Source organism: Schistocerca serialis, chromosome 2, assembly GCF_023864345.2.
Source record: "Schistocerca serialis cubense isolate TAMUIC-IGC-003099 chromosome 2, iqSchSeri2.2, whole genome shotgun sequence".
NCBI lineage: Eukaryota > Metazoa > Arthropoda > Insecta > Orthoptera > Acrididae > Schistocerca > Schistocerca serialis.
The window spans coordinates 507,047,835-507,073,834 of NC_064639.1; the positions used below are offsets into that span (position 1 = coordinate 507,047,835).

Consider the following 26,000-nt stretch of genomic DNA (forward strand, 5'->3'; position numbering starts at 1 on the left):
GGCAACGTGTTGGGCTAAATTGAGTGAGTGAGAATGAGAGAATGGGAGTGAATTAGTATGATCGGCTTATAGTGATGGACGAGTGGATGTGAACGAGTTACATTTAGGGACCTTATGGGAGTGAGAGGTGAACTGCATGTTAAAAAGAGTGCGAATATGTTGGCATACCAAAATTTTTGGCAACATTTTTAAAGGCGCTGAGGAAAGTAGAATGAGGCAGCTGGTACCATACTTTCCAGGCAGAGTCTAAAAGGAGCATATTTGCCTTTTTTGTGCTCAGATAAGAGCATTTTTCCGATGGTTGTAATAAAACTATTTCATACTTTGGATGCTTATGCAGGCAGTCTTCGTCACGCTGATGAACGCCGGCTGCTATTGGTAGTTTAAACGTGATTACACACTCAGAAGGAATTTAGTGAAACGCATATTGGATGGAACATTTTCAGAACTTGTTTTATTAATATAGGCAGCGCTGGCAGGCCCCAACACTTGTACAATTGCACCATGCACGCATTAGAACAATGATCTCATCCTTCCCAACAAGTGTTCAGAACTGTGTATGGAAAGGGAGTTTATTGTCTCTTCATATTTCCAATGTAAATTTAATTTATCTTAATTAAGCTAGCGTAGTAACAGGTACTTATGTAATGCACAGCGAACAATTATGTAGTCAGAGTATTTTTAATCGTTATTGTTATTACAGCACTACTGCAGAAACAGTTCTGCTAGACATACCCAAACACATTCGTTTAGCGGACAAACTTTCGCACAGTCGGTGCAAATTGGCTGTGGTTTTATGGCTGAAGCTCCACAATAGTGATTCGGGTCGGTTCGACGGCCTACCCTAGTCTGGCCTTCTCATTTCTTTTTTTGTCTTGTCCTGTACACAAGCTGAACATTAATAAAACCGATGAACTGCAGGGACGGATTCCTGACTGGAAATGAAGGAAAAAAGGTCCTATGAACATGTTCCATGTGCGTTGCAGCTGTGGTGGGCTCAGCGTACTGTAAGCAGCAAAACAGTCCGTCATTCATGTCGGGAACAAGCCGAGATGGTGTTCCTGTATAGCCAATCAGATGGAAATGGTCGAGAGGCAGCACGGCTATATCACATCATACAACATTTCAGGCCCCTGTTAGGCGTTTGTGTGATTATGGGTCTTTTTCAGAAAGACGAGCGTGCACGAGGGCGGGAGAATGTGCTTACACCAGATCTGGAGGACCAGCTTCTACAGGATATTGAAACGAACCCTGGCATAAACTCCAGGCAAGTGGCCCGCCAACGTGGTTTAAGCCAACGATTATGTGTATCCTGCATGACAACCGCTACTATACCTATCACCTGCAGTGCGCGCAAGGAATATTATCAGCGGATTTCCCTCTACGGGAAGGATTTTGTAGGTGATTTTTGCAACAGACTGTCATAATTATAGGATTTTTGTCAGGAGTCCTCTTTACCGATGAAACAACCTTTACCAGAACTTGCATCATCAGTCTGCATAATCGTCACCTGTTGGCAACAGACAATCCTCAGGCAATGGTTGAGGCCTCTCATCAGAATCGGTTCATCATCAATGTGTGGGCAGGGATTCTTGATGACCACATAAATTTCTCAACGCCTTGACAGAGGAACATACCTGGACTTTCTACGGAATACTGTGCCTGGGCTATTTGAGAATGTGCCTTTGGCAATACGACACTTATGTGGTTTCTGCATGACGAACCAACTCCCAGTTTCCGGCTTACTGTTCGCCGACACCTCAACAACATCATCCTCAGACGCTGGACAGGATGCGTAGGCCCTGTAGCATCGGATGCTAGATCAACGGACTTAAACTCTTTGGATTTTAACCTCTTGGGGCTTTCCAGGTTACACCAGCTAGGACCAATCAACAAGAATGGTATTATATCCTTCTCTCTTTACAGGAACCGCAGGAATGACAAATTTTGTCTAAACTGCACCACCACGAGCCAAGGATAGGCTCGTCTTTTCAGCTTCAGCGTCAGCGTCAACCTCTTGGGGCATCTGAAAAGCGTATGCTGAACCAGTTCCTCATGTGCAGACCTTTCGTGTTCACGATATCTGAAACAGTATTCAATGAGAGGCAGAACGTGCAAAAGAGTGTGGCAGTCCATGACGTCACGTGTGAACGCATGCATTGCATCCCGTGGAGGCCACTGTCAACATCTGTGACGTCGATGCGATGCAGCACTGTATTGTGTTCCGAGACAATTTGTTGTCGTTGCACGCATACCGTCCATTTCTGGACATGTGTTCGTAGAACCTCTTCTCGTCCATTTCCAGTCAGGAATCCGCCCCTGCTGTTTGCCGGTTTCATTAATTTTCACCCCATATAACGACAATTTGGTGAAGCGCAGTAAGACAGTTGGAATTCCGTTGGAGATGGAGGCCCCTCGTGGTCAGCAGCCAGTGGTCTCAGTACGGGGGAAGAGGCTTGGCCCCAAGGCCCGCTTGAGAGAGCGCAGTGCCTGCTGGTGGTGGTCGCTGTCGGCTGCCTGGTGCCACTGAACGCACGAGCGGGTGTCCATCAAGAAGCGTAGGTGGCGCGGCAGCGCGGAGCGTTCCAGGGGCTCCAGTTCCAGCAGGATGATGAACTCGCGCTGCGACGGGTCCAGCGTGCGGTGGTGCGCCAGGTCCATCTCCCACATGCACCACTGAAACAACCAGCGTATACTCATGACTCTTCCATTAACCTGCTAGTAAAAAGGTGCATTTCATACCAAGTTCTTAACAATACACTCCGTCAATCGCATACGCATATGGAGGCTGTCATCAACATGAGGGTTGCTCCGAACATCACAGTGCTTTACTAGCATGGCACCATTAGAGGTGGTATGCCACTGCTGCCGTGCGAGCTGCATTTACGAGACAAAACATAATGACCACTGCCAACCACGAAATTAAATGCTGCCTGGTGGCACCGTAGCCACATGGGGCGATAAGGAAATTATATAAGCGGAGCCCAGACGAATGGGGAATCAGTCTACATCTACATCTACATGAAAACTCTCCAATTCACACTTGAGTGCCTGGGAGAGCCTTCTTCGAACCACTATTCCTCTGCCATTTAACTCTCTAACAGCACATGGGAAAAATGAACACTTTAATCTTGACCTCTGATTTCTTTTATTTAACTATGACGATCGTTTGTCCCTGAGTGCGTTGGCGGCAATAAAATATTTTCACATTCAGCAGAGAAAGTTGGTGACTGAAATTTCTTGAGAATATCTAGCCTTTGTTTCAATGACTGCCATCAAACTTTCTGCCCTGCTTCGCGATAATAGTAAACGAGCTGCCCTTCGTTGAGTTTTTTCGATATACTCCGTCAGTCCTATTTGGTAAGGATCCCATACAGCACAGCAATACTCTAGCAGAGGACGAACAAGTGTAGTGTAGACCAGCTATTTAGTAGACTAAGCGTTCTGCCAATAAAACGTAATCTTTGATTTGCCTCCTCCACAACATTATCTATGCTATCGTTCCAATTTAAGCAGTTCGTAAAAGTGATTCCTAGGTATTTAGTCGAATTGAGAGCCTTTAAATTTGCGTGATTTGTCGTGTAGCTGAAATTTAACGAATAGCCTCATATTTTTCTTCACTGCGAGACAGCTGCCACTTTTCGCATCATGCACATATCGCGTCTAAGTCGTTTTACAATTGGTGTTGATCTCTTGGGGACTTTATTACACGAGCTGCTCGGATTGTCTCCTAAATCGCTTATGTAGATTACGAACAGCAGAGGACCTTTAAAACTTCTTTGGTGAAAGCAGGATATGACTTCTGTTTCAGGCGATGATTTTCCATCCATTACTATGCACATTGACCTTTCTGACAGCAAATCATGAATCCAGCCGCACAACTGAAGCGATACTTCATAGGCATGCAATTTGATTTTATGTCTGTTGTGAAAAACGGTGTCAAAAACCTTCTGGGAATCTGCAAGTATGGAACCAATTTGAGATCCCCTGTCGATATCACCCATTACTTCGTGCGAATAAAGAGCTAGTTGTATTTTCATAACCCGTCCTGACAGTGTGTCAATAGACCGTTACTTTCAAGATAATTCATAATGTTCGAACACGGTATATGTTCCAAAATCGTACTGCAAATCAATGTTAGTCATATGGATCTGTAATTCAGCGGATTCCTTCTGTTTCCTTTCTTGAGTATTGGTTTGCCCTGTGCAACTTCCCAGTCTGCTGGTACGGATCTTTCTTCGAGCGAGTGGTTGTATACGAATGCTATGTATAGGGGTATTGTATCTGCTTACTTTAAAATGAACCTTGGTGGCATGCCACGCGGACCGGAAGACTTGCTTTTATGTTTTAAGGTGCATCACTGCACCGAGGATAACTGCTTCAAGTTACTCATGTTGGCAGATGTTCTCGATTCGAATTCTTTAATATTTACTTCGTCCTCTTTTGTGATGGAATTTCGGAAAACTGTGTTTAATAAGTCCGCTTCAGTACCGCTGTCATCAGTAAGATTACCACTGGAATGGCCTAATGAAGGTATTGATTGTGTCTTGCCGCTGGTGTACTTCAAATAGCACCAGAGTCTCTTTTTCTGTCAGATTTCGATACAGAGACGATATGGGCCCCGAATGGAGAAATCTACTAATGTAAGCGACTATAAAAACACATACTTTTACGACCCGGCATCTGGGAGTGAGTACTTTCTAAAAGATGGTCAGTTCTTAGCGTGCTACTGTCGTCAGCATCTATCAGAAGTGGTGGAAATACGGTGAAAACAAGACTAAGCGGCAAGATGTCCGACAACCATGCCTCACTAGAGAACGCGGAGGTCGGAGGTTAGCCTGTTCTGCAAAGTACGAGTGGCGGCGATCTGAGGCGGATCTGACGACAGAGCGCACTGCTGCTGCTGGCGTAATTGTTTCAGAGCACGCCGTTCAGCGCACATTGTTGATCCTGCAGCATACGGCACCTACGTGTTCCCGTGTTGAACCAACATCGACAATTACACTCTGTAAAATTCCGAAATACTTGAGGCTGAAAGTCACAAATTAAAAAAAAAAAAGAAAGAAAAAGAGTGCAGTGTACACAGGACCATCGACAGTGGACCCTGGATCAAAGGAAATCCAGCTGAACAACTGCTCAAAATATGCATTGCACCTCACACGCAGGACAACGGGGACAGTATTGTGTTACATGAGGCGATCAAAAAATTTCCATTTGAGGGCGTTGCTGCACCGCGTATGCAATTTAGGGTGACTCCGATGCGGAATATAAGCACCAACATGTACGAAAGGGATTAGTGTGGTATTCGTGTCTTGTGGACGAGCGTGCAGTAAATGTGAAAACGTGAACTACTTCCAAATGCATCCAAACAGGACCGACGTGCCGTAATTTTTTTCTTGGCTGTCAAAGGACAAACACCAGCAGACATCAATCGGAGAATGAAGAGTGTGTGTGGGGGTACCATGTTTGTCGAAAACCACCAAAAGAATGGTGCGCCAAGGGGTGCTGCTGCTTCACGAAAACGCACGTTCCCATATCGCAAATGTCGTAACGCAGAAGTTGCGCCAGTTCGAGTGGGAGCACCCGCGCTATGGTTCTGAACTCTCTCTATCCGATTATCACGTCTTCAGTCACTTTAAAAAGGTCTTGAAGGGTCTCCTCAAACGAGGTTGGGTAGCAGGCAGTTACGGACTTATTCACGCAGCAGGACACGGTGGGATGATTTCCTCACTACTCACGGCGATTTTACCTGACTGGTATGCCGATTCTAGAGTGTACGGCCTTAGAACGGAAACTTGGCGTCATTTACATGAGCTTCCGATAGACATGTGGTAGTAATCGGAGGTAAGGTAACACGATAGCTGTGGAATACGTGAACATTATAGCGGACCAACTGCACCTCTTCATGCTAGATATTTTCCCCAATGGCGATGGCATCTTTCAGCAAGATAAATGTCTGTGTCACGACGCCAGAATCGTGCTGCAGTGGTTTGAGGAGCATGACAGCGACTACCGAATTCGACTGATCTGAACCCGATGGAACATGTCTGGGATGCGATCGGTCGTCAGCTCAACGTCCACAAACTACAGACGCGTAATTTTTGGGACTACATGACCAGTGCAGAGACATCTGGCGACAAACTCCTCTGGAAACTTCTGGAGGACCTGTCGAATCGTTGATATACTGTACGTTCCAAAGGCGAATCAATACGTTATTGGACAACTGGTTACAATTTTTTTGACTCGTCAGTATATTAGCTGACTCACCAGCCAGTTATGTGGTCACCGAGCCACGTTGCAGCTACGCATCTTTATATTAAGAACCATTGTCAGAGATGAAAGAAGTAATAAGTGACGCATGAAAATCGTAGGACTGACTGGAGATCGAAAGTGAGACCTTTGGATCCTGTGTACTGATAATTATACAAATACAGTTTCACATACAGTAACCTTTAATATTCTTGTTTAGGATATACTGATATAGAATTAAAAGAAAAATAGTTTCTATCCTCTGGTTCTGACCACGAGGTTTACTTGTTTGTACACCGTCCAGTCACATTAATATGAGCACCAATCAAATGCCTGAATAATAAACTTTTGATGTGCGGACTGCTGAAAAACGTGCAGGAAGAGAGTCATTGAAGCTCTGGAAGGTTCCAACATGGATGTGCACCCATACCCACTCCAGTAGCGTGGCCAGCTGCGCTAGGTTTCTCGGGTGAGAATCCATGGCGCGAACAGCCCGATCAAAGTGTTCTCACCGATTTTCGATTGGTTTTTAATCCGGGGAGTTTGGTGGCCAAGAGAGTGCGGTGAACTCATGCTGGTGCTCTTCGAACCGCGAACGTAAACTACGAGCTGTGTAACACATTGCAGTACCCTGCTGGTAAATAGCATCGTGCCGAAGAAAAACAAATTGCACGTAGAGGTGGATATGATCCCCGACGACAGATGCATACTTGTGTTGATCCATAGTTGCTTCCAGAATGATGATATCGCTCAGGGAATGACAGGAAAACATCCCCCAGACCATAACGCTCTCTCCTCTGGTCTGGACCCTTCGGACGATTGTTGCATGGTATTTTCTTTCAGACGATTCACCCCGTACACGCCAACCGTCACCTGTCATCTGAAACGGCCGCCTGTCGCCACTAATTGGACGACCAGAGGCGCTTTTGGCGTGCAGATTCCAGCCTTCCGCACGATGAACAGCAGTCAGCATGGTTCCATGAACCAGGCGCCCGCTGCAGAGGCCAATAAGGACCAAAGTTCGCTGAACGGTCGTTGGCGGGACTATTCGCCCGCACACATCTCTGCAGCCGCCGTTCACCTCTGTCATCTATATATGAAGATGGTATCTGTTCTTTCGGACATGTGCGAAAGAACAGATATCATCGGTGACCATGCAGCTCTCTTAGAATGAAATGATTATTAAATCAAGACCTTAAGCTGTCACAGGCTTTGATATACATCAACGGGGACAGGTGAAAATGTGTGCCCCGATCGGGACTCGAACCCTGGATCTCCTGCTTACATGGCAGACGCTCTGTCCATCTCAGCCACCGAGGGCACAGAGGATAATGCGACTGGAGGGACTCATCCCTAGCACGCTCCCCGTGAGACCCACATTCCCAACTTAGTGTCTACACACTACATTCGTAGTGCCCCTGCCCATTACACTCATTACTCGCGGCAGAAAATCTTACCGAGTCCCGTAAGAGTTCGGGCAATGCGTGTGCATCCAGCACAGAAGAAGGAGGTCAATGGCCGGTTAGCCTGAACTATATATGAAGTTGGTATCTGTTCTGGGCACTACGAATGTAGTGTGTGGACATTAAGTTGGAAATGTAGGTCTCACAGGGAGCGTGCAAGGGATAAATCCCTGCAGTGGCACTATCCTCTGTGCCCTCGGTGGCTCAGATAGATAGAGCGTCTGCCATGTAAGTCGGAGATACCGGGTTCGAGTCCCGGTCGGGGCACACATTTTCAACTGTCCCCATTGATGTATATCAACACGTGACGACAGCTTAGGGTCTTGATTTAATTATCATTTCTGTCATTTATGGCCCGTGCTGCACCACAGATGCCTCTGCGCCGGTTTTGGTTAGCGCCATTTTGCCATGCACCGCATTCGTTAACCACGGTGGCAAGCGAACGGCTTACAAACTCAGCCGTTTCAGAAATGCTTCCACTCTTGGCCCGAAAGCAAATGATTATGCCCGTTTGGACGTCAGGTAGATCGCTCCGTGTTCGCATTAACAAAACCATCACACTGTTTTCTCGTCCCCATGACACGTTGTATAACCCCCCCCCCCCTACCCTGCTGCCACCTGCCGTCTGTGAGTGGTTGACGTCGAACATAGCCGGTGGTCACCTGTAGACCGGACCGTGTATGATCCCCTCTGCCCCACTACCAGCATGTCTGGCATTCGGCTGGTTCTACAATATGCCCAAATCGAGCAGCCTGATCTTCCTTTAGGGACAGAGAATCAAAGTTACATCAAAATGTTTTGTGGACACACAATGCCATCATGGGTTATCTTTACGTGTGTGCACATTTTCATACACATACAACATTTCGAAAAGCACCATTACCATCAGACATACATCATTCACATGTACTGGTGAGAAAATTCGTGTCATAGCGCAAAGGAGAAATGCATAAACATCGTTCTTTTTCCAAAATGAGTAAAACAGCTACAGAAGCCGCCGTAATGTGGGAGGAATTGTAAGGAAGAAACGTCGTGAGTAGAATATGTCTTCGGACGCTTTCTGAAACGGAGTGTTAACTGTGCCAGTTTCGGATCGACCGTCAACAACTATATTAAGAGACAACATCCAACAACGTCAAGAGATGCTGACCAAAAACCGGTAGCTGTCTTTGTGATTGGTGTGAATGGAATTCGGCAGTACAAGAAACGATCGCAGATTGTAACAGCGGATGGATGAGTAGCACTACAAGTTATATTGCAGTTACTGCTGCGTGATAACAGTTGGTGAGTATGTGTACCGTGTAAAAGTACCTCCTCTTTTTGAGGTACAGAAGCCAACGGGCAATACAGGCAACCCTACTTATCACACGTCATTAGGTACGGAGCTTAGCAGAGGCGCAAGCACACCACAGTTGGAAGAAGCGAAGATTAGGGTTTAACGTCCCGTCGTCATCGACGTCAAGACGGAGCACACACTCAGAATGTTTTAATGATCATGGAAGGAAACTGGCTGTGCCCTTTCAGAGGAAGCTTCCCGGTACTTCCCTGGAGCGACTTAGGGAAATAAGTGGAAACCTAAACAACGATGGCCGGGCGCGAATTTCAACCCTCGTCCTCCCGAATGGGAATCCAGTGTCCCTCTATTGGACTGTCGAAGCGCGAGAACCTTCCCCTGAACTGATCTGTTGTGATTCACGTTTGTAGTCGCCACTGAAGGGGTACAAGTACGAAGAAACGACAATGACAGACATAAGGATTATTAAGTACCGCCGATCACTGCACCCCCGCCCCCTACTTGTCCAGTATGGGAGACATGGCCTCAGTTCCCTGGAATGCCTTCGACCGAGATCTGTGTGCATTAGATCCAGCTCCAACTGATCTTCGTAGGTAAAGGCGAAAATTGTGCATCAGGGATATGGAAAGTTTGTCAAAACCTCTACTGTTTCGTGGACTATAATCTTATGCAAACCGTATTCTTTCCAACGAGAGTGCAAGGGAACAGTAGAACAACCATAGACAATATTTTTGTTCATTCGTCATTATTAGAAGGGCATTCTGTTAGCAAAAAGGTGAATGGCCTTTCAGATCATGATGCACAAATTTTAAGCCTAAAAGATTTTTGTGCTGCAACACATGTTAAAGATAGTTACCAACTTTTTAGGAAAGCTGATCCAGTTGCTGTACAGACTTTTGTAAACCTTATCAAGGAACAAGAGTGGCAAGATGTTTATAGTGCTGATACAGTAGACGATAAATATAATGCTTTCCTCAAGACTTTTCTCATGCTCTTTGAAAGTTGTTTTCCGTTAGAACGTTCAAAACAGGGTACTAGCACAAGCAGGCAGCCTGGGTGGCTGACTAAAGGGATAAGAATATCTTGTAGAACAAAGTGGCAATTATATCAAAACGTTAGAAACAGTCAAAATCTAAATACAGCAGCCCATTACAAACAGTATTGTAAGGTGCTTAAAAAAGTTATTAGGAAGGCAAAAAGTATGTGGTATGCAGATAGAATAGCTAAGTCTCAGGATAAAATTAAAACCATATGGTCAGTCGTAAAGGAAGTGGCTGGTCTGCAGAGACAGGTCGAGAATATAGAATCAGTGCGTAGTGGGGATGTCCGTGTTACTGATAAGTCGCATATATGTAGAGTACTTAATAATCACTTTCTGAATATAGCAGGTGAACTAAATAGAAACCTAGTCCCAACAGGGAATCATATAGCGCTCTTAGAAAAAAGTGTTCCGAGACTGTTACCTGAAATGCTCCTCCATGATACTGACAAGAGGGAGATTGAGTTAATAATTAAATCACTAAAGACCAAGAACTCTCATGGATATGACGGGGTATCTAGCAGAATACTGAAGTATTGTTCCACATATGTTAGCTCAGTACTTAGCCATATCTGTAACTTTTCCTTTAGGAGTGGTCGGTTTCCTGACCGATTAAAGTACTCGGTAGTGAAGCCACTTTATAAAAAGGGAGACAGGGATAATGTTGACAATTATAGACCTATTTCTATGCCATCGGTGTTTGCTAAAGTTATCGAGAGGGTTGTATATACAAGGTTACTGCAGCATTTAAATTCACATAATTTGCTGTCAAATGTACAGTTTGGTTTTAGAAATGGCTTAACAACTGAAAATGCTATAGTCTCTTTTCTCTGTGAGGTTTTGGACGGATTAAATAAAAGGTTGCGAACGTTAGGTGTTTTCTTTGATTTAACGAAGGCTTTTGACTGTGTTGACCACAAAATATTACTGCAGAAGTTGGAACATTATGGAGTAAGGGGAGTAGCTTACAATTGGTTCGCCTCCTACTTTAAGAACAGAAAGCAGAAGGTAATCCTCCGCAATATTGAGAGTGGTAATGATGTTCAGTCCCAATGGGGCACTGTTAAATGGGGCGTTCCCCAAGGGTCGGTGCTGGGGCCACTGCTGTTTCTTATTTATGTAAATGATATGCCTTCTAGTATTACAGGTGATTCAAAAATATTTCTGTTTGCTGATGACACCACCTTGGTAGTGAAGGATCTTGTGTGTAATATTGAAACATTATCAAATAATGTAGTTCATGATATAAGTTCGTGGCTTGTGGAAAATAATTTGATGCTAAATCACAGTAAGACTCAGTTTTTACAGTTTCTAACCCACAATTCAACAAGAACTGACATTTTAATCAGACAGAATGGGCATGTTATAAGCGAGACGGAACAGTTCAAGTTCCTAGGCATACGGATAGATAGTAAGCTGTTGTGGAAAGCCCATGTTCAGGATCTTGTTCAGAAACTAAATGCCGCTTTATTTACCATTAGAACAGTATCTGAAATAAGTGACATTTCAACACGAAAAGTAGTATACTTCGCATATTTTCATACGCTTATGTCATATGGTATTATTTTTTGGGGTAATTCTTCTGATTCAAAAAGGGTATTTTTGGCTCAAAAACGGGCTATTCGAGCTATGTATGGTGTAAGTTCGAAAACCTCTTGTCGACCCCTATTCAATAGTCTGGGAATTTTGACATTGCCCTCACAGTATGTATTTTCTTTAATGTCGTTTGTTGTTAGCAATATTAGCTTATTCCCAAGAGTTAGCAGCTTTCACTCAGTTAATACTAGGCAGAAATCAAATCTGCATATGGAATGCACTTCCTTGACTCTTGTGCAGAAAGGAGTGCAGTATTCTGCTGCATCAATTTTCAATATGCTACCACAAGAACTCAAAAATCTTAGCAGTAGCCCAAACACTTTTAAGTCTAAACTGAAGAGTTTCCTCATGGCTCACTCCTTCTATTCTGTCGAGGAGCTCCTGGAAGAGCTAAAAAATTAAGCAAATTCCAGTGTTACATTCTTGGTTTTCTTTATTTAAACTAACGACTTGTCATCTGAATATGTTTCTGATATTTCATTTTATCTGTTTCTACAATCGTGTTATAATTTCATGTATTGACTCGTTCCATGACCATGGAGACTTCTCCTAAATGTGGTCCCACGGAACAATAAATAAATAAATAAATAAATAAATAAAACTACATGATGCAATAAGTCACCACTCTAATCAGGTCGAAAGGAGAAACTACACGCAGTTAGGTGCGGTGTCTCTAATTCAATTACTCATGAGTGTACTATTGCACCATTGATGGCTGTCCTATGCTTGATAGCGTCGTGTGTCCAGGGTCACTGGCCTGCCCCTGCGTGTGGGTAACATGCACTGGTATTGGTACTTTTCAGGATCGTTTGGGTGTGAGGTGTGCTAGACTTCTCATTGATATACTAGTCCCCTTTTTCCTTTTCTGGAAAAATTACTCCCAAAGCTATGCAATGTATGGTAGCAAAATGTTATCGTCTTTCTGAGCTTAACATCTCTGATACCAGCTGATAGCGTGTGTAGTGTTGCATTATGAAACCATGTACGTATAGTGTGTGCAGCGACTGGGAGTCAGAAACGGACAGTGTGACCTTTTAAATTATTAAATAACTTCTTGTTAAAACAGACAAACGTGTGGTTCCTGAAAAGCGGCAACAGCCTCTTCAGTAGTTGCAGGGACAACAGTGTGGATGATTGACTGATCTGACATTGTAACATTAATCAAAACGGCCTTGCTGTGCTGGTACTGCGAACGGCTGAAAGCAAGGGGAAACTACAGCCGTAATTTTCCTCTTGGGTAAAATATTCCGGAGGTAAACTAGTCCCCCGTTCGGATCTCCGGGCAGGGACTACTCAGGAGGATGCCGTTTTCAGGAGAAAGAAAACTGGCGTTCTACGGATCGGAGCGTGGAATGTCAGATCCCTTAATCGGGCAGGTAGGTTAGAAAATTTAAAAAGGGAAATGGATAGGTTAAAGCTAGATATAGCTGGAATTGCTGAAGTTCAGTGACATGAGGGACAAGACTTCTCGTCAGGTGAATACAGAGTTATAAATACCAAATCAAATGGGGGTGATGCAAGAGTAGGTTTAATAATGAATTAAAAATAAGAGTGCGGATAAGCTACTACAAACAGCATAGTGAACGCATTATTGTGGCCAAGATAGACACGAAGCCCACGCTTACCACAGTGGTACAAGTTTATATGCAAACTAGCTCCGCAGATGACGAAAAGATTGATGAAAATTATGATGAGATGAAAGAAATTATTCAGATAGTGAAGGAATATGAAAATATAATAGTCATGGGGGACTGGAATTCGATAGTAGCAAAAGGAAGAGAAGGAAAAGTAGTAGGTGAATATGGAATGGGGGTGAGGAATGAAAGAGGAAGCCGCCTGGTAGAATTTTGCACAGAGCGTAACTTAATCATAGATAACACTTGGTTTGAGAATCATGAAAGAAGGTTTTATATGTGGAAGAGGCCTGGAGACACTGGACGGTTTCAGATAGCTTATATAATGGTAAAACAGAGATTTAGGAACCACGTTTTAAATTGTAAGGCATTTCCAGGGGCAGATGTGGACTCTGATCACAATCTATTGCTTATGAACTGCACATTAAAATTGAAGAAACTGCAAAAAGGTGGAAATTTTAGGAGATGGGACCTGGATAAATTGAAAGAACTAGAGGTTGTAGAGAATTTCAGAGAGAGCATTAAGGGATGATTGACAAGAACGGGATAAAAAGATACAGTAGAAAAAGAATGGGTAGCTTTGAGAGATGAAATAGTGAAGGCAGCAGAGGATCAAGTAGGTAAAAAGACGAGGGCTAGTAGAAATCCTTGGGTAGAGATACTGAATATAATTGACGAAAGGAGAAAGGAGTAAATGAAGCAGGCAAAAAGGAATACAAACGTCTCAAAAATGAGATCGACAGGAAGTGCAAAACGGATAAGCAAAGATGGTTAGAGAAAAAATCTAAGGATATATCTCACCAGGGTTAAGATAGATACTGCCTACAGGAAAATTAAAGAAGCCTTTGGAGAAGAAAGAACCACTTGTGTGAATATCAAGATCTCAGATGGAAAACCAGTTCTAAACAAAGAAGGGAAGGCAGAAAGGTGGAAGGAGTAAATAGAGGGTCTATACAAGGGCGATGTAATTGAGGGCAATATTATTGAAATTGAAGAGAACGTAGATGAAGATGAGATGGGAGATACGATACTGCGTGAAGAGTTTGACAGAGCACTGAAAGACTTAAGTCGAAACAAGGCCCCGGGAGTAGACAACATTCCATTGCAACTACTGATAGCCTTGGGAGAGCCAGACAAAACTCTACCATCTGGTGAGCAAGATGTATGAGACGGGCGAAATACCCTCAGTCTTCAAGAAGAATATATTAATTCCAAGCCCAAAGAAAGCAAGTGTTGACAGGTGTGAAAATTACCAAACTATCATTTTAATAAGTCATAGTTGCAAAATACTAACACGAATTCTTTATAGACGAATGGAAAAACTAATAGAAGCCGACCTCGGGTAAGATCAATTTGGATTCCGTAGAAATATTGGAACACGTGAGGCAATACTGACCCTACGACTTATCTTACAAGAAAGATTAAGGAAAGACAAACCTACGTTTATAACATTTGTAGACTTAGTGAAAGCTTTTGACAGTGTTGACTGGAATACTCTCTTTCAAATTCTGGTGGTGGCAGGGGTCAAATACAGGGAATGAAAGGCTATTTACAATTTGTACAGAAATGGCAGTTATAAGAGTCGAGGGGCGTGAAAGGGAAGCAGTGGTTGAGAAGGGAGTGAAACGGGGTTGTAGCCTATCTCCGGTGTTATTCAATCTGTATATTTAGCAAACAGTAAATGAAACAAAAGAAAAATTTGGAGTAGAAATTAAAATTCATGAAGAGGAAATAAAAACTTTTGAGGTTTGCCGACGACATTGCAATTCTGTCAAAGACGGCAAGGACCTGGAAGGGCAGCTGAACGGAATGGACAGTGTCTTGAAAGTAGGATATAAAATGAACATCAACAAAAGCAAAACGAGGGTAATGGAATGTAGTCGAATTAAATCCGGTGATGCTGAGGGAATTAAATTATGAAATGAGACACTTAAAGCAGTAGATGTGTTTTGCTATTTGGGGAACAAAATAACTGATGATGGTCTAAGTAGAGTGGATATAAAATGTAGACTGGCAATGGCAAGGAAAACGTTTCTGAAGAAGAGAAATGTGTTAACATCGAGTATGGATTTAAGGCTCAGGAAATCTTTTCTGAAAGTATTTGTATGGACGAAAAGTAGTTTAGACAAGAAGCGAATAGAAGTTTTCGAAATGTGGTGCTACAGAAGAATGCTGAAGATTAGATGGGTAGATCACGTAACTAATGAAGAAGTACTGAATATAACTGGGGAATTTGTGGTGCAACTTGACTAGAAGAACAGATCGGTTGGTAGGACACGTTCTGAGGCATCAAGGGATCATCAGTTTAGCATTTGAGGAAAGCGCGGAAGGTAAAAATCGTAGAGGGAGACCAAGGCATGAATACACTAAACAGATTCAGATGTTGTATGTAGCTACTCGGAGATGAAGAAGCTTGCACAGAATAGAGTAGCATGGAGAACTGCATCAAACCAGTCTCTGGACTGAAGCCCACAACAACAACTTGTTAAAACAATGTTGTACACTAGGGATAAATCGAAGGAGGCAGTACTGTTTTAAATAGACTGGTCTCGTATACATCCAGCCATCCTGATTAGGTTTTCCGCGATTTTCCTGAATTACTTCTGGCAAATGGCAATATGGTTCCTACTACACTCCTGGAAATGGAAAAAAGAACACATTGACACCGGTGTGTCAGACCCACCATACTTGCTCCGGACACTGCGAGAGGGCTGTACAAGCAATGATCACACGCACGGCACAGCGGACACACCAGGAACCGCGGTGTTGGCCGTCGAATGGCGCTAGCTGCGCAGCATTTGTGCACCGCCGCCGTCAGTGTCAGCCAGTTTGCCGTGGCATACGGAGCTCCATCGCAGTCTTTAACACTGGTAGCATGCCGCGACAGCGTGGACGTGAACCATATGTGCAGTTGACGGACTTTGAGCGAGGGCGTATAGTGGGCATGCGGGAGGCCGGGTGGACGTACCGCCGAATTGCTCAACACGTGCGGCGTGAGGTCTCCACAGTACATCGATGTTGTCGCCAGTGGTCGGCGGAAGGTGCACGTGCCCGTCGACCTGGGACCGGACCGCAGCGACGCACGGATGCACGCCAAGACCGTAGGATCCTACGCAGTGCCGTAGGGGACCGCACCGCCACTTCCCAGCAAATTAGGGACACTGTTGCTCCTGGGGTATCGGCGAGGACCATTCGCAACCGTCTCCATGAAGCTGGGCTACGGTCCCGCACACCGTTAGGCCGTCTTCCGCTCACGCCCCAACATCGTGCAGCCCGCCTCCAGTGGTGTCGCGACAGGCGTGAATGGAGGGACGAATGGAGACGTGTCGTCTTCAGCGATGAGAGTCGCTTCTGCCTTGGTGCCAATGATGGTTGTATGCGTGTTTGGCGCCGTGCAGGTGAGCGCCACAATCAGGACTGCATACGACCGAGGCACACAGGGCCAACACCCGGCATCATGGTGTGGGGAGCGATCTCCTACACTGGCCGTACACCACTGGTGATCGTCGAGGGGACACTGAATAGTGCACGGTACATCCAAACCGTCATCGAACCCATCGTTCTACCATTCCTAGACCGGCAAGGGAACTTGCTGTTCCAACAGGACAATGCACGTCCGCATGTATCCCGTGCCACCCAACGTGCTCTAGAAGGTGTAAGTCAACTACCCTGGCCAGCAAGATCTCCGGATCTGTCCCCCATTGAGCATGTTTGGGACTGGATGAAGCGTCGTCTCACGCCGTCTGCACGTCCAGCACGAACGCTGGTCCAACTGAGGCGCCAGGTGGAAATGGCATGGCAAGCCGTTCCACAGGACTACATCCAGCATCTCTACGATCGTCTCCATGGGAGAATAGCAGCCTGCATTGCTGCGAAAGGTGGATATACACTGTACTAGTGCCGACATTGTGCATGCTCTGTTGACTGTGTCTATGTGCCTGTGGTTCTGTCAGTGTGATCATGTGATGTATCTGACCCCAGGAATGTGTCAATAAAGTTTCCCCTTCCTGGGACAATGAATTCACGGTGTTCTTATTTCAATTTCCAGGAGTGTATAAAGCAACGGCCGACTACCTATCCCGTCCTTATCGGATTATATCTTAAGTATATAAAGTTAAGCTAGTTGTTCGTGCATTGTAATACCAATACATATGTAATATCCTTGTGGAGTTCATCTACAGATGAATGAAATTACTGCTAATACTGCTGCAACTACTGCTTTGCCCATGAAGGTGACACTAAAAGGCTGCCATAGGCCAACATTAACTCTAGATACCTTTAGTGCTGACTTATAGCGTCCTTAACGTACTTGCATTATTGACCCACCTTGCTGCTGACGAAGTTGTCTGAGAGAACGACGATGGTGTGCCGGCTGCGGTCCATGGAGCTGGAGATGTTCTGCACGATGACGGTGCCCAGCTGGAAGTCTCGTTCGTGCAGGCAGAGGCGGTAGCGCTGCGGTCCTTTCTCCAACAGCGGCACCAGCGTCTCAACCACCCACTGCCGGTCACCTCCACTGTAATCAACATCAGCTCTTCAGCAGGCATGATAACAATCAGGCTGTAACGACTCTTGGGGTCAGATAGTTTTCTTATTAAGATGTGGCTTGCACTTGTCTTTGAGCACATTATCCAAAGGAAATCTGGTCGTATTCAATGTTCTGTCGACATAATTTGACTTATAGCCCATCTGGGTAGAGGCAGTCGGTAATGGACACTACTGCGGTGTTAGCGTTCTTAAATGTGGCGGTTCAAATCCTATTCTCAGAAGAAAATTCGTCGCCAACATTTGCCAGGAGGAATAAAAGAAATGGTGCCATTTATTATTTGTTGACCAGCTATTGTGCCAATGTTCTTATTAAATTTCAAAACCTAGTGTTCCACGAAGGGAGAAAATATGGCGTTTCTAAAGATGATATCGTCGTGAGATGAAATTTCCGGCCAGATCAAAACTGTATGCCGTACCGAGACTCGAAAGTCGGGACCTCTGCCTTTCGCAAATGAGCTGCCCAAGCACGGATCACGACCCGTCCTTCCAGCATTACTTCCGCAACAAATATCTATCTGCTACCTCCGAAACTTCACAGTTCTCTTGCGAAACTTGTAGGTCTAGCATTCCTGCAAGAAAGGATACTGCAGAGATATGGCTTACCCACAGCCTGGGGGATGTTTTCAGAATCAGTTTCTAACTCTGCAGCGGACAGTGCGCTGATGTGAAACTTCCTAGCACATCAAGCAATGCGAAGTTTTGAGATGAGGTATTCGCGGAAATAAAGCTATGAGAACGGCTAGTAAGTCGTGATTTGATAGCTCAGTCGTTAGAGCACTCCCTCGCAAAAGGCAAACGTCCCAAATTCCAGTCCCCGTCCAGCAAAGAGGATTCATCTGCTAGAAAGTTTCGCATCAGCGCACACTCCGCTGCAGAATGTAAAATTCATTCTCTTCATGGGATGCTCTGCGACCCCCTTGGTTGTATCTGAGAGAAGTAACTGTGTGCCAACGTATGGTTTCGTCTCCCCTTCCCATACTTACCCTGTGCAGGCACTCATTGTCAACGCGATATACATTGTTTAGCCAAAACGTTGCGACCATTTGCTAAACAGCGTGCTAATCCACTTCCGGACACAAAACAGCTACTATTCTGCGTGGTATCGTTTTGGAAAATCCTTGGCAGATTTCCGGAGTTATGAAGCACCTATGTCTACGCACAGGTCATGCAGTTCTCGTAAATTATGGGGCCAATGATTGGTATGTGTGGAGCTGACACCCGATATTGCACCGAGTGTGATCCACGATAGCCACAACATCAGTGGTGAGATCACTATAATGCACTTCAAACTACTGTAGCACGACTCTGGTCTTGTAACACGGCCATTTATGCTGGCGGAAATTCCATCGCCTCCAGGAAAGACACCAGTGATGAAGGGATGCAGGTGATCCGCAGTCAAGTTAATATGGTCCACAGCTGTCATGGTGCATTCTATTACTGCTACGCTTCCAGAGGAAGCCTCGGTGAATGTCCCCAATTCCATAATACTGCTCCCACCGACCCGCGTCCGTGACACGGTGCTATTTTCGAGAAAACATTCGCTCAGTTGCCTGGATGACGGCATATCCGGAGATGAACATCGACCTGGTGCATCTAGAAAAGTGATTCATCCTACCAGGCGATACGTTTGCATTCCACTTGCTGAGCCCCACGTTCGGCAATGTTCTGTAAGCTACGAAACGCCCTGGACCTGGACTAGTGCTGTTTCCTGTCACTGGATGTGCCACAAATCGTTGACTGTCCTGCTTTACAGACTGGGCAAGCCTCCGAGCTCCACGTTCTGCAATGTGGCGTCGACGTCAAACACCCAGTCGCCTAGTGGTGGTTTGCAGCGCTTCAGCCACTTCAGCAGCTGTCCATATATACTCGCGACAGTGGCACGCCGTCAACTGGTCAGCTTCGTCGTTTCCGAGATGTTCGTTCCCAGGTCAAATGCCATAATAATCTGCTCTTTTTCAAACTCTTTTCTGTCGTTAGATTTCCCCATCCATATCATCGATCGAATGACTCCCCGTTCGTCTATGCTCTGCTTATGTGCTTTCGTTCTCGCGTCACTCAACCGCATCACCACCAGGATGCATACAATTTGGCGGTTGGCAGTGGTCATCATGTTTTGCCTCGTCAGTATAGATACAAACTATGCTAAAGAAAGGGAAAGAATTTGATCACAGTTTTTCGGTGCACACCATGAATCTTTATGAGTGTGCTCATATCATTCTGCTTCAAACCAAATGAGTAAGGACAGCATTATAAGGGTTGTATAAAATACTCATGCCGTGTTAGTGGTTTACGTGGACACTATGTACAGAGAAACTGGTACACCTGCCTAGTATCGTGTAGGACCCTCGCGGGCATGCAGAAGGGGCGAAACACGACGTGGCACGGACTCCACTAATGTCTGAAGTGGTGCAGGAGGAAATTGACGCCATTAATCCTGCAGAGCTGTCCATAAATCCGTAAGAGTACGAGGGGGTGGAGATCTCTCCTGAACAGGACGTTGCAAGGCATCACAGATATGTTCAATGATATTCATGTCTGGGGAGTTTGGTGGCCAGCGGAAATGTTTAAACTCAGAAGACTCTTCCTGGAGGCACTCTGTAGCAAATGTGGATGTGTAGGGTGTCGGACTGTCCTGCTGGAATTGCCCAAGTCTGTCGGAATACGCAATGGACACGAATGGATGCAGACGTACCAGGGGTTCTATATCACTCCAACTGCACACGGCCCACAATATTACAAAGCCTCCACCAGCTTGAAAAGTCTCTGCTGACATGCAGGGTCCATGGAATCATGAGGCTGTCTCCATAACCGTACACGTCCGTCAGCTCGATACAATTTGAAACGAGACTCGTCCGACCAGGCAACATGTTTCCAGTCATCAATAGTCCAATGTCAATGTTGACGGGCCCAGGCGAGGCGTAAAGCTTTATGTCGTGCAATCATCAAGGGCACAAGAGTGGGTCTTCGTCTCCGAAAGCGCATATCGATGATGTTTCGTTGAATGATTCGCACGTTGACGCTTGTTGGTGGCCCGACATTGAAATCTGTACCAACTGCGCCAGACACTTGTTGACTTACATAGGCGCTGCCGACCGCAGCGCCGTATTCTGCCTGTTTACATATCTCTGTATTTGAATACGCGTGCCTATACGAGTTTCTTTGGCGCTTCAGTGTGTATTGTCCTGTGTTTCATTAATGGTCCCATATATTCTGAAATAGCGTAAACAGGCAGAATACGGTGCTGTGGTCGGCAGCGCCTATGTAAGACACCAAGTGTCTAGCACAGTTGTTAGATCGGTTACTGCTGCTACAATGGCGGGTTATCAAGATTTAAGTGAGTTTGAACTTGGTGTTATAGTCGGCGCATAAGCGATGGGACACAGCATCTCCGACGTAGCGATGAACTGGGGATTTTCCCGTACGACCATTTCACGAGTGTATCGTGAATATCAGAAATCCGGGCAAACAACAAATCCCCGACATCACTGCGGCCGAAAAAGATCCTGCAAGAACAGCACTAACGAAGTCTGATGAGAATCGTTCAACGTGACAGACGTGCAATCCTTCTGCAAATTGCTGCAGATTTCAATGGTGGGCCATTAACAAGTGTCAGCGTGCAAATCATTAAACGAAACATCATCGATAAAGGCTTTCGGAGACGAAATTCCACCCGTGTACCCTTCATGACTGCACGACATAAAGCTTTACCCCTCGCCTCGGCCCGTCAACACGACATTGGACTGTTAATGACTGGAACCATCAGCCTGGTCGGACGAGACTCGTTTCAGTTCATAAAAAAATGGTTCAAATGGCTCTGAGCACTATGGGACTTAACATCTGAGGTCATCACTCCCCTAGAACTTAGAACTACTTAAACCTAACTAACCTAAGGACATCACACACATTCACGCCCGAGGCAGGATTCGAACCTGCCACCGTAGCGGTCGCGCGTTCAATTTATATCGAGCGGATGGACATGTACGGTTTGGAGACAACCTCATGAATCCCTGGACCCTGCATGTGAGCAGAGACTGTACAAGCTGGCAGAGGCTATGGAAAAGTGTGGGCCGTGTGCAGTTGGAGTGAAAAGGGGCCCTTGACGCGTCTAGACACGATTCTGATAGGTGACAGGTACCTAAGCTTCCTGTCTGATCACCTGCATCCATTCATGTCAATTTTGCATTCCCACGGACTTGGGCAATTCCAGCAGGACAATGCGACACTCCACACGTCCAGAATTGCTACAGAGTGGCGCCAGAGTTTAAACATTTCCGCTGGCCACCAAACTCCCCAGACATGAACATTATTGAGCATGTCTGGTATGCCTTGCAACGTGCTGTTCAGAAGAGATCTCCACCCCCTCGTACTCTTACGGATTTATGGACAGCCCTGCAGGATTCATGGCGTCAGTTCCCTCCATCACTTCTTCAGACGTTATTCGGGTCCATGCCACGTCGTGTTGAGGCACTTCTGCGATATTAGGCAAGTGCGCAAGTTTCTTTGGCTCTTCGGTGTTCATTGTGTAGCACCACTTGCTGTACTGAATGAGGCGATTATAAAATGATATAAATATAGATCGAAAGACAGCAACAGAGAATCGCCGATAACGGTCGTCTGTATGAATAAATGATTTTAGTGAACTCTGCATATTAAAATTTATTCATTGTCTATACTTGTTCTACATTTGGTTATGCTACATGTTACTTAAAAATACGCGATTTCAGAATACACGATAGCGTTAATGAATTACGGGACAATATACCGGGTGATCAAAAAGTCAGTATAAATTTGAAAACTTAATAAGCCACGGAATAATTCCTCGACTTGCGCCATAGGGTGGTGGGGTTTCGGGTTCCGCTGGATAGGTCAGGAGTCCACTACACGCAACAAGCGGCTACACGGGAAGCAGGGGTTGTGTGGCGTGGGCTGGGCGGTTTTTTAGGTTGATGGCCTTGGGCAAGTACAGAAAGAGCAACAGCCTCAACGGGTGCAGGGCAAAGTCAGGACATGCGGGGACCAAGCAGCAATCGGTATTGTAATTGTAAACTGTCGAAGCTGCGTTCGTAAAGTACCGGAACTTCAAGCGCTGATAGAAAGCACCGAAGCCGAAATCGTTATAGGTACAGAAAGCTGGTTGAAGCCAGAGATAAATTCTGCCGAAATTTTTACAAAGGTACAGACGGTGTTTAGAAAGGATAGATTGCATGCAACCGGTGGTGGAGTGTTCGCCGCTGTTAGTAGTAGTTTATCCTGTAGTGAAGTAGAAGTGGATAGTTCCTGTTAATTCTTATGGGTGGAGGTTACACTCAACAACCGAGCTAGGTTAATAATTGTCTCCTTTTACCGACCTCCCGACTCAGCAGCATTAGTGGCAGAACAACTGAGAGAAAATTTGGAATACATTTCACATAAATTTTCTCAGCATGTTATAGTCTTAGGTGGAGATTTCAATTGAAACGTCCCCTTTGAACAATTCTACATGACTGTGCTTAACCTGACACACAATATTTTGTTAGCGCAACGCAATCTGACTTTCAAAATTCCCTACAAAAGAATGGCCCTGACTAACATTAAACTATACCTTTCACAAATCACTTACCTCACAAAAATCTTCGCTGCTCAAGCTACTGCAATACAGCGAGCGCCACTACTGCCAGCTAAATAAAAGATTCAAACTATGGAAGGCACTAACTACTGATAGGGATAGTTAGCAAATGAAAGATATTAATAGAGAACAAACAATGTATTTACCTTGATATCATCATATATAAATATAGCAGTTCATGAAAAATTACAAAACTCCGCCATCTCTCTCCCCACATCCACCACTGCTGGCGGCTCACCTCCAACTGCGCAACGCTACGCGCTGTTCGCATCCTGCTGCCGCTGCCCAACACTACAATGGCGAGTATTACAACAATGCAAAGCAGCCACAGACTGCACACAGCACAGCCAGTGATTTTCATACAGAGGTGGCGTTACCAATAAAAAAACCTAAACAGCCTACTTACATAGCCCCCATGCTCCCCACTAAAATTTTTACAAATTTTTTTTTGGGCAGTGGCCAATAATGATTTGATAAAATTTTTCATAATTACAATAACAAAGAAATCAAATGCACACACTTATTGATACAACGTTGGTCAAAAGCTAAAATTTTGTCACAGTCCATAAAGACAGTCCTGATCATTCATTACGGTAAAATATAGTGTTTTTCTCAAAGTCTGAGCAGTAAAAGAAAATGCACACAGAAGTAGTGGATTTCCATGCAGTCTTGAAGAAGTAGTGTTGTCCTTCCAACGGGAAAACAGTGCTGACTCTTGACATGCAGACAGGTAATGCTCCACAACAGAGCAAACCCACAGTAGAGTCATTCGACGTTTTGAAGAATATTGGTAGGTAGGTCATCACAGAACAGACCCACTGTAGTCCTGGTAGATATTACGGTATTGGTGGGCCACCAGAGGTGCAGACCCACTGCAGGCCTTGTAGAAATAATGGTACTGGTGAGTCAGCAAAGGTGTAGACCCACTGTAGTCCTTGTAGAAATGGCCAGCAGCCATCTGTTGCGACTGTGCAGGTGCACAATCACCATCGAAGAGTCTTGCAGAGAATATAGCAAGTCCATAAACCACCACTTGTGCACTCACAAAGTTTTTTGGAATTGTCCTTAGAACGAGCAATGCTGTTATCCAGTCCCTTGCTGAATTACTAACACACGTGCAAACACTAACAGTCCCAACTTCTCACATATTATCCATATACTATGACCAACAGAAATGTGTGCAGTGAAATGTAACTTAATTTGAAGAACTGGTAACAATTACAATTTGGTAACATAAAAATACAATAACAAAGGTACAAAATACATCATTAAAGAACATAATAATACAGATAACATTTGTAGTAAAACAGGCGTTACAAAAGAATAGAAATAGACATATACGTCAGTGTTACAGGAATTATGACATGAGTACATACATAAAAGATCAGAATAACTTTCGAAACATCAACTTCACATATGAGCATTAAACAGAACGGAATTAATAATGTCTAACAGCTTTACAAAGTAAATAACATATTATTAATGCTAATTATATTCGAGGATAACAGTCTTCCTCATCATAGTGAATGTAGCGTAATATTAAAAGAAGAAAAAATTCTATGAAACTACACAGAGACAGGAAGAAAACAAATACACAAGGGTACACAAACATATAGTGGGATAATACAAAAGGGAAAGGACAGGGTTCGTTTTCAGTGTAACATGTGGTACTGCAGTCCAACCCAAAACTTCATATATCTTTCCTCTTATTTCATCCTTTGTTTCCACCAAAAAAAATTCTATCCAAGCATGCTTTCTGTATTTATATGTTCACACATTTCTTACCTCAACATTTATTTCCAAGAAAATCCTACCTAAACCTGTTTTCTCAATGCATTTCTTCCAATTCATCGCAACTCATTCTCTTAGAGGCTACCCCCTCTTAAGCTAACTTAAATCTACTGAGCTCAGATGCTAAACTAAGGGACGAGGCAATGCAGCATCACATAACAAATCAACACAAACAGCAATGCAAAAAATGCAAATGGGCAAAGCTAGCAGCATAAATGAGCAAAAGTCAAATTCAATAACACTATGCCTGGCAAACAGCAGCAACTTATACCTAAACATGACATAGCGCAAGCAGAAAAAATATTACACTAAAATGGCCATGTCTAATACCTATGTCACATCTTAACATTAGAGTGATGCATCACAAAAACTTACGCTAGTAGATAAGTTACCAAATCGTAAAAAAATTATTTATGCAATTCCTGTGAAGGGAAATGTCTTTTTGTGCTCCCTCATTTGTTTTGGATAGATCATAAAATTATTTACTGGATCTGTAGGCATAAAATATTTATATTAGTACATATATTAAATTTTATTTTAACCAATGCTGCAGTGCAGCTAGAAACTTGATATTAAACAAAATGTGTAAATAAATACATAAAGCAAGCCATATGGCATTTTTCTTAACTAGCAAGACAATAGCTGTGAAATGTTTCTCATCGTTTCATTAGGCATTTCAGTAAATATCATAAATTACGAGCTCCACAGTATGCTTTCAACAAGGAGATGTCAGTAGCGTGGACAATGGCCTTCCCTTTCTTTTTTTTTCTACCTGTGCTTC

The 26,000-nt window shown here is 44.4% G+C and overlaps 1 protein-coding gene across 1 annotated transcript in view; it reads right to left on the bottom strand.

Moving 5' to 3' along the window:
- Window positions 1-427: 427 nt before the first annotated feature.
- The window catches only part of LOC126457472 (toll-like receptor 2), a 143,275-nt gene continuing 117,702 nt past the window's right edge, over window positions 428-26,000 (bottom strand). The window contains exons 5-6 of the mRNA XM_050093764.1: window positions 17,602-17,791; window positions 428-2,676 (exon numbers count right to left, since the gene is read on the bottom strand). Of these exons, the coding sequence (XP_049949721.1) occupies window positions 2,422-2,676; window positions 17,602-17,791 (445 nt within the window). The 3' untranslated portion in view covers window positions 428-2,421. The remainder of the gene's footprint in view (window positions 2,677-17,601; window positions 17,792-26,000) is intronic.